At 40.3% G+C, this 16798-nt stretch overlaps 1 protein-coding gene across 12 annotated transcripts in view; it reads left to right on the top strand.

Moving 5' to 3' along the window:
• LTBP1 (latent transforming growth factor beta binding protein 1) overlaps positions 1 to 16798 on the top strand; it is a 452205-nt gene that overhangs the window by 68006 nt on the left and 367401 nt on the right. For all 12 annotated transcript variants that reach the window (XM_034952914.4, XM_034952918.4, XM_063594991.1 and 9 more), the window contains exon 3: positions 5901 to 6198. In XM_034952914.4, coding sequence (XP_034808805.2) covers positions 5901 to 6198 — 298 coding nt within the window. The remainder of the gene's footprint in view (positions 1 to 5900; positions 6199 to 16798) is intronic.

The raw sequence follows: 16798 nt of genomic DNA, 5'->3' as shown, positions 1-16798 counted from the left end.
ATGGGGTCTTGCTATGTTGCACAGGCTGGACTCAATCTCCTAAGTGCCTACAATAACCTCCTAAACGTTATGCCCCTTGTGATGTTCTCTTCTCTTTGACCTTGACCAGTTTGCTTCACTGTCGCTACTCTTCAGAGTTCCTCTACAACACGTTGGATCTGGTTTCTGAACTTGTTTCTATCTGTAACTATAACATAAGGTTAAATGTCACTACAGACTTTGTGTCTTTGCAGAGTTTACTTGAATTTAATTTTGATGGAAAAACATCTGCTTTGAAGGATTGGAGACTGCTTGATTGAATACATCGCAAATCAAGTCTGCAAGTGTAGATGTTATCATGTAATGAATTAGGAGACCATTGGCCATCTTTCCTTTATAGACGTCCTTAAATCCCCCAGCATCATTTGGAAAGTAGTGGCTCTATGTTTATATCAGTCAGTCAACCAAGTTTAGGTTCCTATCCCAGGCTACAGAAAGTTCTGCATAAGCCATTTAACTGACCTCACAGCTTATAACCTAGTTGGCAAATAGGAGAGAACTGTAAGAAGTTGACTAGCATGTGGAATGTGAATGATGACAGTGGACAAGAGCCAGATGGTACAAAGGTCGTGATAGGGCTGGGTGGGTGGGTCTGTTAGTCACTTCTCACACTGTATAAAGAAATGCCTGAGACTGGGCAATTTACAAAGAAAAGAGGTTTAACTGGCTCATGGTTCTGCAGGCTGTACAGGAAGCATAGCAGCTTGTGCTTCTGGGGAGGCCTCAGGAAACTTCCAATCATGGCATGAGGCAAATGGGGAGCAAGGCACATCACATGACCGGAGGAGGAGGAAGAGAGAGAGTGGGGAGGTGCCACACACTTTGGAACAACCAGATCTCAGAATCACCCACTCACTCACTATTGCAAGAACGGCATGGATGGGATGGTGCTAACCCATTAATGAGAACTCTGCCCCATAGTCCAGTCACCTCCCACCAGGCCCCACCTCCAACTCTGGGGATTATAATTCAGCAGGAGATTTGGTAGGACTCATACCAAACCCTGTCAGTGGACATTTGGGAGAGACTTCATACAGAAGGGTGGGAGAAGGGTGGGCTTGAAGCATTGGAGGTTTTAATTGTTCTCATTGGATTGAGGGGCCTGTGCTCCTGCATAGGGCTCCCTCTGTGCAGAGACAAGGAGGTGGGAATCCCAGAGGATGGGTGAGCTTCTGCAGGGGTAGACCAGTGAGAAGTGAGGGTGGAAAAGGGGGTTTGGGTTAGATGTAGATGGCCTTAACATTTACCCTCGGTCAGCTAAAATGTGTGGAAAGTTTTTGAATGAAAGGGAAAAAAATGATTCAAAGAGTAGCGTTTTAGAAGACTAGTCTGTCCGCAAGCCTGGATTAGGTTTTTGTTCCTAACCCACTACTTTTCAGACTTGGCTGTATATTTCAGTCACCTGGGGAGTTAAAAAAGTACTGAAGCCTGGAGCACTCCCCCTCCTAGAGATTCTGATTTAATCTGTTTGGAGTTAGGCCTGGGTTTGGGGAGTTTTAAAAGTTCCCCAGGTGATTCTAATGTACAGCCGAGCCTGAGAACCACCGCCCAATCCACTGATAAGATCTTGATATAGCCTCCACTCAGCCTCCACTCAGCCTCCACTCATCGAGCTGAACCACAGCACAGTGCTGGCCAGGAAAAAGCAATCAACTGATGGGAAAAAAAATAAAATTAAATTAAAAAGTACTTCTGGCTGGCTGGGGGCAGTGGCTCATGCCTGCAATCCTAGCACTTTGGGAGGCTGAAGTGGGTGGATCACCTGAGGTCAGGAGTTCAAGGCCAGCCTGGCCAACATGGCGAAACCCTGTCTCTACTAAAAATACAAAAGTTAGCTGGGCATGCATGCCTGTAATCCTAGCTACTTGGGAGGCTGAGGCAGGAGAATTGCTTGAATCTGAGAGACAGAAGTTGCAGTGAGTCAAGATCGTGCCACTGCACTCCAGCCTGGGTGACAGAGTAAGACTATGTCTCAAAAAATAAATAAATAAAAATAAAAGGTACTTCTGTGACAATATTTATAATATTCCACATAGTCCAACACCTTAGTTATAATAAGTTTTCACGTGAATGCTATGAATTTTTGCATTGGCCATGAAGTAGATGGGGACAAATGTGTAGACTTTTGGCAATGTATAGACATGGAAAATGACATCTAAAATTGCAATAAAAATGGCAAGATAAAACACTTTTATCATAGCCAAGAATTCAGTAGCCTAAAAGCAATTATAGCATGAAAGCTTGCAAGTATAAAAATATAAGTCCTCAGAAACTTGCTGCTGGAAGATCTGTTTCCAAATATTGTGTGTCAGTGATTCTCAAACCTGAGTGTGCATCGACGTCGCTTGGAGGGCAGTCACTGATTGCTGGGCTCCAGTTTCAGATTTAGCAGGCTTGGGGTAACCCAAGGATATGTAGTTTCAAAGTTTTCCCAGATGATACTGCTGGCCTGGGCACCATACTGTGAGAACCACTGATGCTTGCTGCCATGTAAGAACTGCTACTGCATGGGTCCAAATATTGTAGGAAAAGGGGCTTGATAAATGTGATAGAAGGACATGAGTTTTTTTTGTTTTTTTTTTTTTTTTTTGAGATGGAGTCTTGCTCTGTAGCCCAGGCTGGAGTGCAGTGGCGCTATCTCGGCTCACTGCAAGCTCCACCTCCTGGGTTCACACCATTCTTCTGCCTCAGCCTCCCGAGTAGCTGGGACTAAAGGCACCCGCCACCACGCCTGGCTAATTTTTTGTATTTTTAGTAGAGACGGGGTTTCACCATGTTAGCCAGGATGGTCTCAATCTCCTGACCTTGTGATCCGCCCACCTCGGCCTCCCAAAGTGCAAGTTTTGCTTTTTATGTCAGATGACGGGCTTCTCTTGGGAGTTAGGGAATCTTTCCTCCTCCAGTTCAATCCAGCCCCTCCTCATCTCCATGCTCTAGGGGGCACCTGTCTGAGTCTAGGTAGGGTAGGTAGAAGAGAAAATTGTCTTTTCATTCTCCTAATTGTCCTTTTAAAATGTACTACAAAGGGAGGTATTATATACATAGCCGTAATATTATATAACACGTTCTTTGCTTTTCTTCCAGTAGAAAATATTTGTAAGTTCAAAGTTTTTTTTTTTTATCTTTTATGACTGTCTCCCCACCCCCCTTACCCTACCACATGAAAAATTTGAAGAGTTAAAAAAAAATGCTAACCATCCATGTCTTCCTTAAAACAGGTTCTTGCGGCTCATTCTTGGTGGTACATTGGAGGATGTCAGTCCTTGGCCTCCACCTAGGTGCCAGCTTTTGCACCAAACAGCCTTCCTGGTAGAAAAGACATTTGCAGTGTACCTTGGGCGGGAGGAGAAGCGGAAATCATTCTCAGATGTTAAAAAGAAACATGTTTCTAATTGAAAGCATGATGAGAAGGCACACATGAAAGGGCCTGGGTGGTGAGCTCAGGCCAAGGCACAGCTTTGAAAGCCCAGCTCAGTCCTTGCTGTGGCCACTTCTGTTCTCTTGGGTGGATCCCATTCCCATTCCTGTGACATTCCAGAAATAACCGTGGCTGAGCAGGGACCCAGGACAGCATCTCAGATATAGCAACAAAGTTTGCTCAGTTGGTCAGGAAACTCTGATAGTTAGAATTCTGAATTCTAGAAACACAGAGCTTTTGAATTAGAATTCTAGAAGCAGAGTGTGGGAACAGCCTTTATTCTCATATTGTGGAGACCATTTTAGAACAAATCGCTGCTGCCCTCCTCATAACCCCCAAACACACACAAGTGCAGAGGCCAGGGTTAAGTGGCTTACTCCAAGGTCACCTAGGGAGCTGGCTCCATTTTTTTTTTCTTTTAGAGAATCCTTCCCAACTTTCTGAAAAGTTGTCAGCTTGGTATTCTGACACCCAAGGGCCATTTTAGAAAAATCATTACTTGCTGTAACGAATAGGCATCATGTTGTAGAAAGATGGGAAAATTATTTTGTCTCTTTTATAGAAAATCAATAGGTTTTGAGGCTTTTAGGTCTTGGTCTTTTGGATCTTCATAACTGAGTCTCCTGTTGTTCGTTTTGCTTGTCTATTTTGTAATTGCTTTGTGGACTGAAGCTTGTTTTGAACTTTATGGGAGACTTGATAGTGTGATCTGCCTCAGGACCAACAGTTTATGTAAAAGGTGAGCTGACAGCAACAGGGCAGCATAGTAAATGTATTTGAACAAATAAAGAAGGGACTGAAGGAATCATGGCCATAAGCTTATGACATTACATAATAAAACTTAAGTCAGTAGCATGTACACTTCTTTTTTTTTTTTTTTTTTTTTTTTTTTGAGACAGAGTTTCCCTCTGTCATCCAGGCTGCAATGCGTGGCACCATCTCGGCTCACTGTAACCTCTGTCCTCTGGGTTCAAGTGATTCTCCTACCTCAGCCTTCCAAGAACTGGGATTACAGGCCCCTGCCACCACACTTGGCTAATTTTTGTATTTTTAGTAGAGACGAGGTTTCAGTATTTTGACCAGGCTGGTCTCGAACTCCTGACCTCAAGTGATCCGCCGGGCTCCGTCTCCCAAAATGCTAGGATTACAGGCGTGAGCCACTGTGCCCAGTCAGTAGCATCTAAACTTCTAAGGGACCTTGCCTATCATAAAACCTACTTACTCTACCAATGACCCACAGCCCTGATAACTTCTCTTTTTAAATTTTTAATTTTGAGATTGGGTTACATTCTGTTGCTTAGGCTGGAGTGTAGTGCTGTGATCACGGTTACTGCAGCCTCGACCTCCTGAGCTCAAGAGCCTCCTGAATAGCTGGGACTACAGGTGCATGCCACCATGCCCAGCTAATTAAGTTTTTTTTTTTTTTTTTTGGTAGAGACAGGGTCTTACTATGTTGCCGAGGCTAATCTCAAACTCCTGGGCTCAAGCGATCCTCCCACCATGACCTCCTAAAGTGATGGGCTTATAGGCGTGAGCCACTGTGCCTGGCCTGATAACTTTAAAACTCTGTTTGGTCATGAGTGTGGTGATTCAGAGTACATACATCCTTGCAAATAGGAGATGAAGAAGTTGTTTCTTTTTGGTTGCCTTTCATTATTAAATTAGGAATGGTGCCTAGCACCTGGATTTTTATACAAACTAGCAGGTGTGTTTTGGGCGACTCTCAACCTTTCTGCCCTTGGTTTTCTCGTTTTCTCATATGTCAAAGAGTAGATTGGACTAAATTTCTGACACAGTCTCTCGAAGATCTGATAGCCTATACAACATGAGGTCTGTAGGAGAGCACTTTTTGGGGTTGGGGATTGGACTGAACTTTTGTTTTTTGCCAAGTCTTGGCAAAAAATTTAGGCTTAAAAATTTTAAATTAAATTTTAAGTTAAGCGTATATTTAAATTTAAGCCACAGAACATAACTTTAAAATAATGGCAGAGCATTTTCTTACAATTTTTCCTGGATTTTCTGATGCATTTCTGGGAGGCAGATGCAGTAAAATGGTTAAGAATGATAGCTTTGGAGCTGGCTCACTTGGTTTCAAATCCGAGCTCTTCTACTGAGTAATAATTTTATGATGTTTAACAAATCACTTAATCTCTGTTTCTGTTTTTTCATCTGTAAAGTGGGCACAATAAAATATCTACAAAACACGTTGCTGGGGGATTACATTTGTTTATATATTTTAGAACAGTGCCTGTCACATAGGAAGCCATTCATATTAGCTCTCTTCCCCCTCCTCCGCCCAACTGCCCCACCTTCCTCCTTATGAGTATTCGTGTGGTTTTTTATTGGAGAACAAACAACCTGATGCTACTGTTAACCCTTTGGAAAAATTAGGAAGTCTACAATGTTGTTCTTCAAAGCTGTGCCTTCTGTTTTCTTTCTGCAGCTAGCTGTGTTCCGCCATGTCAGAATGGAGGGATGTGTCTCCGGCCACAACTCTGTGTGTGTAAACCAGGGACCAAGGGCAAAGCCTGTGAAACAATAGCTGCCCAGGACACCTCGTCACCAGTCTTTGGAGGGCAGAGTCCTGGGGCTGCTTCCTCGTGGGGCCCTCCTGAGCAAGCAGCAAAGCATACTTCATCTAAGAAGGCAGACACTCTACCAAGAGTCAGCCCTGTGGCCCAGATGACCTTAACCCTCAAGCCGAAGCCTTCAGTGGGACTCCCCCAGCAGATACATTCTCAGTGAGTGTTTCGAACTTTCATTTAGCTAAGGATCATCTTAATTACTCTCTTGGATGCCTTGCTTTAAATCACTGTCCCTTTCCTGCACAATTTGCAGAAATCACTTGGATAATAATGTTTTTCTTTCCTTTCTTAAGGCTTTACACGTTAGGCTTTACACATGGAATCTCTTAAAAATATTTGGTGTGTGTATTTAGCCCCTGCAGGAAATTTTACCATAAGTACAACCCATGGCAACCATGAGGATTATAGGGATCAAGACTGGAAGGGAATGATAAAAATAGTTATTTGTGATAAAGTTGTTAGTTTAAAAATTCTGTTTTTGAGGGGGGAGCTGCTTTATAGAGTTTTGAAATAATAATTTAAAAAAAGAAACAGTGTGATTTTTAAAGTTATCTGGAAAAGGTAAGAACTCAGCTTGCACAGAGAAACTACTCAAATGAAAGGGAGTCCTTGCAAAGAGAGAATTTCTCAACCTCAGTAGCAGGTTAAGTGTACCTTCTGTTAACACCATGTTTATCTCCCAGTTGCCGTGTGGGTCCATTTTTGGTGAATGAGCTTGTTTTCTATTTATGGGAACAAGGTTTTTTTTTCTTAGTGTTAGGAAGTAAGTGCTATTCTGAACAAAATGAGAACTCAGAGAAGAAAGATTACCCCGTTCTCTGAGTTGCATTACAAGCAGCCACTCAGCTGCACTGGGTCCTTAAACAAATTGTCTCCTCTTAATGAGCTATTCTATATGGATAATAAGATGCAGAATGTACTGCAACTATTACTTGTCATTTGTCTAGGAATGTAAAATACAGGAAGTTCCCAACTTAAAAATGGGCTTGACGTAGCAGTTCATTTGTAAGTCACTTGCTTGGAATTTAGAATGCTTCTTCCCTCTGCAGAGACAGCTTCCATATGGTGATTAGTATCCAGTCAGCCCACAGAAGTTATTCAGTCTGTTGCTATAGATGAAATTATCCTTATTTTTACTTCCCCTTCGAATAGACCACCTACTGTTTCTTCTGAGTGTGGTCTTTTTCTTTTCTCCTATTCCCTCCTCAATCCTCTTTTTTTTTTTTTTTCTGTTTTTCTTCATTTTTCTCTAATTTCTTCTTGTCTCATAATACTTCAGTTCTATTGTGGTAGCTAGATTTAGGGACTAGTTTGAAATGCTACTTTGCTGTTGGAAAACACATTCTGCAGCCCTCAACAAGAAGCAAAGGTAAGATAGGTATAGCTAATACTTAGTAAGGGTTTACTATGTGCCAGGTACTCTTTTAAACGCTTATTGTGTATTGTTCACTTACAGCTCACAAGGACCCTATAAGGAAGGTAACATTATTAAACCCATTTTACAGATGAGAAGACTGAGGTACAGAGTGGTTAAATAATTTGTTCAAGGTCCCACAGTTAGTAAGTGGCAGTATTACAATTTAAACAGAGGCAGTCACCTTTCAGCATCCATGCCCTGAAGGAAGGAGTTGGCAAAAATTTTCTGTAAAGGAGCAGATAGTAAATATTTTTAGCTTTGTGGGACATACGGTTTCTGTTGCATCTACTCAGTTCTGCCATTGTAGCACAAAAGCAGCCATAGACAGTGTATGAATTAATGAGTGTGACTGTGTTCTAATAAAACTTTATGGACATTGAAATTTGAATTTCATATAAATTTCACAGGTCATGAAGTATTATTCTTTTTTAAATTTTTTTCTCAACCATTAAAAAACATATAAGTTATCCTTAACTTGTGGGCCATATGAAAGCAGGCTGTGGGCTGGATTTGGCCCATGAACTGTAGTTTGCTAACTTTTTCTCTAAAGGATAGTAGTGCTTTTTTTGTGTGTGCCAGAACATGAATATAACTGTGTGTCCTTGGAACGATATAAAGCTTTGATTATATCATAGCTAGACATCTCCCTTCCAACATTGTTTTGGATATTAAAAACAAAAAACAATTCTGTGTTGAACTATGCTTTGGCGATCAAGAGTCAGATTACTGTGAATTACAATTAGTTTTTTCTAGCATTATGACTGACATAAACTGTAAAGTAATTTACAAGCAACATTATTCATCTTGAATATCACCATCCACTGTTAGAATTTGACCCTCTATGATGTATATATATGGATTGTTAGTAAGAACCATATGTCGGATGTCAGATAAAGGAACAGTCTATTTTTTTTCCTTCCTTTTGGTAGCCGCGGTGTAATTTAGACAAGAATGTTGTGAGTCAAAGAGGAGGCTAAGGTTTCAGCTCTGACTCAGCTTTGGTAAAATAAAGTCATTAGGCAGTTTGCTTTGGAGACTTCATCTGCTGAATGAAGATGCTTTTTTATGGTAGCATTGTTATAGGCGTGTATATATGGGTGTGCCTACTGGTGTGCTTTTAAGTAAAGAGAAGAGATGAGAAGAGATGGCCTTGGGTGCCATCAATCCTGATATTAATAAACTGTATAGATTGCCCCATTATCTAGTCCCTGCAGAGAAGATTAAGATGTACAAGATCCAGTCCTGCTCTTAAGGAGATTTCGAAATGACAAATGAGCTATACAAAGGAAACTATACAAAGCTATACAATTAGCCCTTTGATTAATTTAGGTTATGACATAATCACAGTGAGTCATGTTTAATTAAATGGCCAAGGAATCACATGTGATAGGCCCATTTTGGCTACTTTTGAGAAATGTTACAATCCTTAAGTTATCTTTCAGATTGCCTATTTTAGGATATTTCAGGTTTTGTGTTTAACCAGTAAAGGAGGAGATTGATTAAGCCTCCTTAAAGTATTCAACTATATACATAAATATGTCTAACATGCCAGAATGTTTAGTGTTACGTTCATTGTGTGTCACATGAAGTGCTATCATCTTGATCACTTATTCAACAAGTTTTTATGGAGCATATTTTATGTATGAGGGCACAGTTCTGGGAGCTAAGGATAGATAACACTAAGCAACTAAATAAAATGTCTGCTTTCTTGGAACTTACAGTTTAGAGAGGGAGAGACAGTTGATAAATGACATAATTAAAATACACATTAGATATTCATAATTGCTGTGGAGAAAATAAAACTGCATTAGCAGATAGGACATGCTGGGTTGGTGTGTGGTGGGGAAGAGTGAGGGGTGTGGCAGTTTTAAATAGGCTGCCAGGGAAGACCCTACTGAGAGGCATTTAAGCAAAGGCCTGCGATAAGGGCATGAACCCTGCAGATATGTAGGGGAGAGGCAGAGGCTTTGAGGCAGGAGTGTGCGTGAGATGTTTGAGGAACAGCTAGTTTGGTAAAATTGTAGTGTTAAAAGCACATATTTTAGGCAGGTGGGCATTAGATGAATTGTTTTTACCTTTGGCTGAATTGGTTTTAGGCAACTTGATTTAGAACCAAATACAAATAAAGTTCCGTAGGAAATCAAAGGAAAGAGCAGTTGTTTCCAGATTTTGGAGTGTTAGTGCAGTGGAGTCCAGGGATGGCTCCTTAGAGAAGGTGTCTGTGAAAAGATGGTTGGATTCGGATGCATACAACTGGAGGAGAAGGGTGTATCCAGGGGAGGCAATGATGTGAGGCTAGGTAGCCTGGCACATTAGTTTTCTTTGGCTGTGTAACAAATCACCCCAAAACTTAGCAACCTAAAATAACATGCATTTATTGACTGACAGTCTGTGTCAGGAATCCAGGGGCTGCAGCCAAGCAGTCAGCAGGGGTGGCAGTCATCTGAAGGCTCGACTGGGGCTGGGGAATCCACTGCCAAGATGGCTCACTTTCATGGCTGTCGGCAGGAGGCCTTAGCCCTGGCACTGGCTGTTGGCAGAAAGCTTCACTTCCTCTCTATGTGGACCTCTCTGTAGAGCAGCCTGAGTGTCCTCACAATGTGGCCATATGCTTCTCCCAGAGTGAGTGATCCTAGATTAGGGAGAGCGAGGAGAAGGCCACAGTGCCTTTATGGTCTTGGTCTTAAGGATGCCACACCTTTACGCTTACCTTATTGTACTCATTAGTAGTGAGTTGCTAAGTCTAGTCCTCACTCAGAGGGAGTAGAAGTATGCTGCACTGCTTAAATGGAGAAATATCAAGGAATTTGTGGACATATTTAAAAATGACCATATTTAGGATATGATTTAATTAGAACTTGATAAATATGAAGATTAATGGTAATATAAGGTAATATAAAGCTCTAAAGGTTGCTTGAAAACCAAGCTACTGACTAAGATTTCAACAAAACAATTCCAAAAAGACACAAAATAGAGAAAAAAGTAATGGAGGGAGGCCTCGTAGCTTAAACAAGGCTTAAGAAACACATTAACCAATCACAGTATTTTGATTATGTTTCTATCCTGTTTCAAACAAACTGCTAATAAAAGAAAAAGATAACGGTAACGATTTATAGGACAATCATGAACATGCTAACATTGATTGGAAATTTGATGATATAAATGAATGATTGTTGATTTTGGGAGCTGTGATGATGGCATTGTAGTTATGTTCATAAGGAGGAGAATCATGTTAAAGTATTTACAGATGAAATGATATGATATGTGAGATTTTATTCAGAATAATCCAGTGGGTTGAGGTATAGAGGTAATAAGATTGGCTTGAGGTGGTAATTATTGAAGCTTGATGGTGGGTACATAGGGGTTTCTTACAAAATTCTTTTTATATTTTTGAAATTTTCTGTAATAAAGAGTAATAAAAAGATGAAGTTTCTTATGGTCCTGAGTGTGGTCCTGAGTCTTCAAAAACCTAATGCTATGATATCTCCAAGGATGGAAGAACTTCTGGGATATTCCTTGAAGTATGCCACCTCCTAATTGACAATAGTAACAATAAAACGTAAGCTCATTCTCTTTATTTGTAGTAAAGGAAAAAAAATCCCATTATAAAGCTATGCCAATAGTTAAACACTTTGGGGAGAGAGTTCAAGCTTGTTGCAGTACTGATAGTTATTACTGGGACCTTGTCTGAACTTATTAAAGGATCCAAGGAATTGGTCAGTAGTCAAACGGATGATTTCCTTAAACGATCTCTCAGACTGTAGGAGGGGACCTTGCTCAATATTGAACCCCCACCTCAACCCCACCAACTCTCTCCCAGGTTTCTCTCGTGTGCTTTCCTGTACTTACCATTGTCATGACACAACACAGTCTTTGATCTCTTTGTCCACAGAGGTATACAGAAAGGCTCCAATCAATGTTTGCTTAATATATATATTTAGAGTTTTGCCTAGAGAAAATAAGTGTTAATAATGTCTAAATCCTTGTCTATGGATTGTTTCACGAATGCTTATATTGCAGGACGTACCCTTCTCTCTTGGAATAATAGCATTTGCCTTTGTAAAGCCCTGAACATTTTGCAGAGTATTTTCCATTCCTTATGGTATGTGGTCTGCCCAACGAGTCTATGAGGTAGTTGAAGGTTTTGATCCTACTTTATTATGTGGAAAAAAAAGGCAGTGAACAAAAGTTGAACAAAAGGAACTCACTCCAAGGTGCTCAGTGCTCAATTCATGACACCTGGGGAATGGGATGAGAACTAAAAATTTGAACCAATCACTGATTTTATCGTGTTATACACATTTATTTAAACTTAAAAAGATGTTAAATTGAAATTACATGCAGAAAAGTACAAAAGTCAAAAGTGTACAGTCTAGTGATGATCCCAAAGTGACATATTCATGTAAGTGCCATCAACATTAAATAGAACATTTCCAGCACCACAAAGCCCCTTGTTCTTAGACTCAGCCATCTTCCTCCTCACCAGAGGGAGCTACTCTCTTAACTTCTCATGCCAGAGATCAGTTCTGCCTGTGTTTGAACTGTATGTAAATAATACGGTGTGTTTTTTTTCACTCAGTGTTATGTCTGAGATTCATCTATGCAGTTGTGTGACTATAGCTTGCTCATTTATATTATACCACCAATGCTTACCACATCATGTGAGTATACCACAATTCATTATTTATTCTGCTCTTGATGGATGTTTGGATTTTTTTCAATTTTTGGCTCTTTTATCCCAGCTTGACTAAGGTATAATTGACAAATAAAAATTGTATGTATTTACAGTATACATGATATTTTAAAATATGTACACATTGTAAAACGATTACCACAATCAAGCTAATTAACATATCTCTCATCCCACATAGTTACCATTTTTGGTTTGTGGTGAGAATGTTGAAGGTCTACTCTCTTAGCAAATTACCAGTATACAGTATACAGTATTATTTACTATAGTCACCATGCTCTTTGTTAGATCTCTGTAACTTACTCATCCCACGTAACTAACATTTTATACCCTTTGACCATTTTTTGGTTCTTAATACTGCTGTATAGGTATGTATATGTGAAAATTCTAGAGGAAGGCCGGGTGCAGTGGCTCACACCTGTAATCCCAGCACTTTTGGAGGCCTAGGCAGCTGGATCATGAGGTCAAGAGATCAAGACCATCCTGGCCAACATGGTGAAACCCCTTCTCTACTTAAAAAAATACAAAAATTAGCGGGGCATGGTGGCATGCGCCTGTAGTCCCAGCTACTCAGGAGGCAGAGGCAGGAGAATCGCTTGAACCCGGGAGGTGGAGGTTGCAGTGAGCTGAGATCGCACCACTGCACTCCAGTCTGGTGACAGAGCAAGACTCCATCTCAGAAAAAAGAAAAAGAAATTCTACAAGAAGACCTTTTTGAAATAATCACCAAGCCCAACTGGATATAGCAGTGTGGTAGTTTGAGAAGGACTTCCTAATCCATGAAAACCATGTAAAGTTTGATCATATCATTAGCTATTGGTCAGACCTATTTTGTTGTTTGAGAAAAACAGACACATGGGGAAAATGGTGAGGTGAGGTAGTGTGTTGAGGAGCTGGAAGTGAGCAGCTCTTAATTTTTTCCTCCTGAGACTGAGTTCGGAAGAAGAGTAGACCATGGCATGGAGGTGGGAGAGACAAGGACAGAGTTGGGGAGGTCACTGCCTCACACTTCTGCTCACACCGCTGGGTCTGGTGGAAACTCAAAGTTTGTATCTAAAAATGGGAGGTGTTGGGATAGAGTTTGCTCCCTAATACAATTGAAATAAATCAGGATAATGTTTTGGTGCTATGTAATAATAATAGTTAATATGACCAGTTATTCTGTGCCAGACACAATTCTGAGTACTTTTTGAGTGTTGTCTCATTTAATCTCTTCAAAACCATGTGAGAGGCCTGGCGTGGTGGCTCACACCTGTAATCCCTGCACTTTGGGAGGCTGAGGTGGGCAGATCATGAGGTCAGGAGTTGAAGACCAGCCTGGTCAACATGGTGAAACCCTGTCTCTACTAAAAATACAAAAATTAGCTGGGCATGGTGGCGAGCGCCTGTAATCCCGGCTGTATCCCAGGAAACCAATTCAAAAAGTCACTGATTGGAATTAGCAAAACTTTACTTAATCATCCTGGTCACCATCCCAGGCCAGTAAGTCGTTCAGCTATGGCATCCCATTCTTTATGGTACTTGTAGCAAATGATGGGACCCACTTCTTATATATCTCTGGATGTCATAAGGGTTTTCACTGATCAGACCATATTTAATTTTCTGTGTCTTATGTTCTTGACCTTGCAGTGTTGAATCTTCTTGCTCCTTGCACTTAGAATGGCTGTGATAGACATAAGGCATGTTAACGAAGAAAAGGCTGACGGCAAAGCCCAGGCAGCCAGCCTCTTAGGAAAATTACTGAAACTGGTACTATAAATCCAGTTTATGGGCTTGAAATTTTCTAGTACTCATGAGTATTCAATTAAATATTGATATGAACCTTGACACAAGTTTGGCTCAAGTGCTGGTAGAAAGCAAACAGGGACATTCAGACAAACTTTAATTATTTTTCACTTAGAGATCATACAGTTCTAGAGTAGTGTGAGTAATTGGAGTTAGCTCTCACCAAAACACAGAAGAAATATTTAATCAATATTAGTATCTTTGAATAGAATTTATCCTGGGCACTTGCTAGTTATTATTTGTCCGGGCGTGATGGCTCACACCTGTCATCACAGCACTTTGGGAGGCTGAGGCAGGTGGATCACCTGAGGTCAGGAGTGCAAGAACAGCCTGGCCAACATGGTGAAACCCCGTCTCTACTAAAAATACAAAAATTAGTCGGGCGTGGTGGTGCGTGCCTGTAATCCCAGCTACTCAGGAGGCGGAGGCAGGGGCATCTCTTGAACCCGAGAGGTGGAGGTTGCAGTGGGCTGAGATTGCGCCACTGCGCTCCAGCATGGGCAACAGAGTGAGACTCCATCTCAAAAGAAGAAGAAGAAAAAAGAAAGTTATTATTTGAGCATAATGAAAAAGAGAACAAAAATTAGGGACAACTTTCCCTTCTAACTTTCCAGAATTTTCAACCAGTACAAACCATAAAGTTTTATAACTGCAAGTGTCTGAATGCCTGGCCCACAGTCACTCAGCAGGGCTGCAGCAGAGTCGTGACTTGAACCCAGGCTTCCTGACCTTTTGTTCCATGTTCTCCTTGCATCGTTTACATGTCAGTGTCTGACTCCGCTTAACAAAATAATGGAAAAATACTTTGCACAGTATTTTTGAAGCCCCAAATTCAAATAAAAGGCATAAAGAAGTGAAAAATTGTAGTTATTTTATGAATTCTCAAGTAAACCACTGTTGTTTGACTAGAAATTGTTTATTTTCAAAACAATAAAGATTCACCTAAAACATATTCTGTTTCATGAAGGAAATGTGACAACCTATTCATTATAGTCAGTTACCAATATAGAGAGCTGTTCCCAAATCTTTAGAATTAGCTGGACTGTCTACTGTAGACACAGAATTTATTTTTTAAAAAACTCTCTTTCAGAGAGTTTCAGTGCTTTCAGAGCACTGCCTTTTGTTTCTTTGCCTGACGTTGGTGTTTTGCCAAGTGCTGGTATTTGGAGGTTTGATGGACAGCATTCGAAGTGAGGCATCAGTCTTCCTTAATTTGTTCAAAGCCTCTTTATGCAGCAGCTAATCCTTCCTAATTATATTTCTAGGAAGGATGTTCTTAACTCAGACGGGAAGAAGACATAGACATTTTGACATTAGGATGCACTTCACTACAAGAAAAGAAATTTGAAAGGAAACACTTTCCAATTCCCATTCCTTACTCCCTGGGCACAAGCAACCATTTTCCCCTGCCCCATTTGTGAAGCTTTTTTCTCTCCCTCTCCATTCCTCTTTCATTCCTGTGGCTCCTATTTATCTCCTGGCTTAATGAAGCTATTTTGAAGGAGCTAAAAAAAATTCAGAAAAAACCATTTCCATGTAATGAGGCAGGCATTTCACACCTTAATTGCTTTAACGTCTTGAAAGGTGACCTGTGAGTCTAAACAGTTGGAAAATTTAGTGTGCATATTTGAAATGCTTTACATAAAGTTGAAACACTTCACAGTCTCCTTGATTAATTTCTTTGTTGCCCTGCTGCTTTGTATTAATTTAATTTAGTGACTTTTATGTGAAAGTAAATATGTAAGTCAGTGGCATTAAGTTTATTAGATTATTTTCCTTTAATATTTTAAGCAGACTAAATGCGGCTTCTGTCAAATGAGTCTTTAATAAATAAATTGCTGTCTGTGAAGTCTTAGTGGCTTTGAATGGTCTTATGAAGTGTGATCTTATCACCTTATGAAGTAATTTTGTGTTTCTTAGTTTTTTTTAGTGAGGTTGAACATTTTCCACATTTTTATAAGTCCTTCATATTTTTTATGTGGATAATTAACATCTTCACACCCTTTTCTGTTACATGTGCTTATAATTTTCTTTAATTTCTAAGAGCTCTTTTCATATTAAAGATTGTTTTTATCAAACATTTAAGAATTCTCCAAGGGAAGGTACTTTTATGCAAAAAATATTATTAGTACTCTGATTTTTTTTATGCTCAAATTTGGAAGAAACGTCTTAAATTGGATTGTAAAAAATCCCCCCTTGTCCATGAGGATAAGAATACAATCTGTTACTCATTGACTGGGTAATTTATTTCAGAATTCTTTGGTCTTCTGAGAGGCTTATTGACTTACACAGACATAAATCGTAATATACTACTGAACCATCTATAACTTTCCAAGTTCTCTGTGCATTTCTAACTGGTTGCGTTATCTCTGGTTCACCATAGTGAAGATAGAATCTCAGTCCTCCTGGCCCCCAGAACACAGATTCTCAATAGTTGATTCATTCATTCCATCAGCAGATATTTACTGAGTGCCATCCACATACCAACTACTGTTCTAGGTACTCCAATTGGAGGGATCAGGCTAATGTGTCTGCAAAATAGTGAATAACATAGCATAATACCTAATAAGCTGCTAAACTATGTGGTGCATAGTATAAATTCTAATGGTGAGTAAGGAAGGGGGAGATTGGCAGGGGCTGGAGGACTGGACTAAAGGAACATTGACCAGAGTTGGAAGGACTTGGAAAAGTGAAGGAGAGTCTGGCCTTTAAATAAATAACAGGTGGACGATAGGGTGGGAATGATTCTCTTGTTGGGGAATTGATCTCTTTGTGGGGATTGAAGAATAGCAGGAAATGAGATTGGGTGGGCAGGTCCAATTATGGAAAGCCTTGACAGTCAGACAGAGGAGCTCTGTGTGGGG

Source organism: Pan paniscus, chromosome 12, assembly GCF_029289425.2.
Source record: "Pan paniscus chromosome 12, NHGRI_mPanPan1-v2.0_pri, whole genome shotgun sequence".
Classification (NCBI taxonomy): Eukaryota; Metazoa; Chordata; class Mammalia; order Primates; family Hominidae; genus Pan; species Pan paniscus.
The sequence above is the reverse complement of the archived record's forward strand: the minus strand, read 5'-3'. Positions and strand labels throughout refer to the sequence as shown.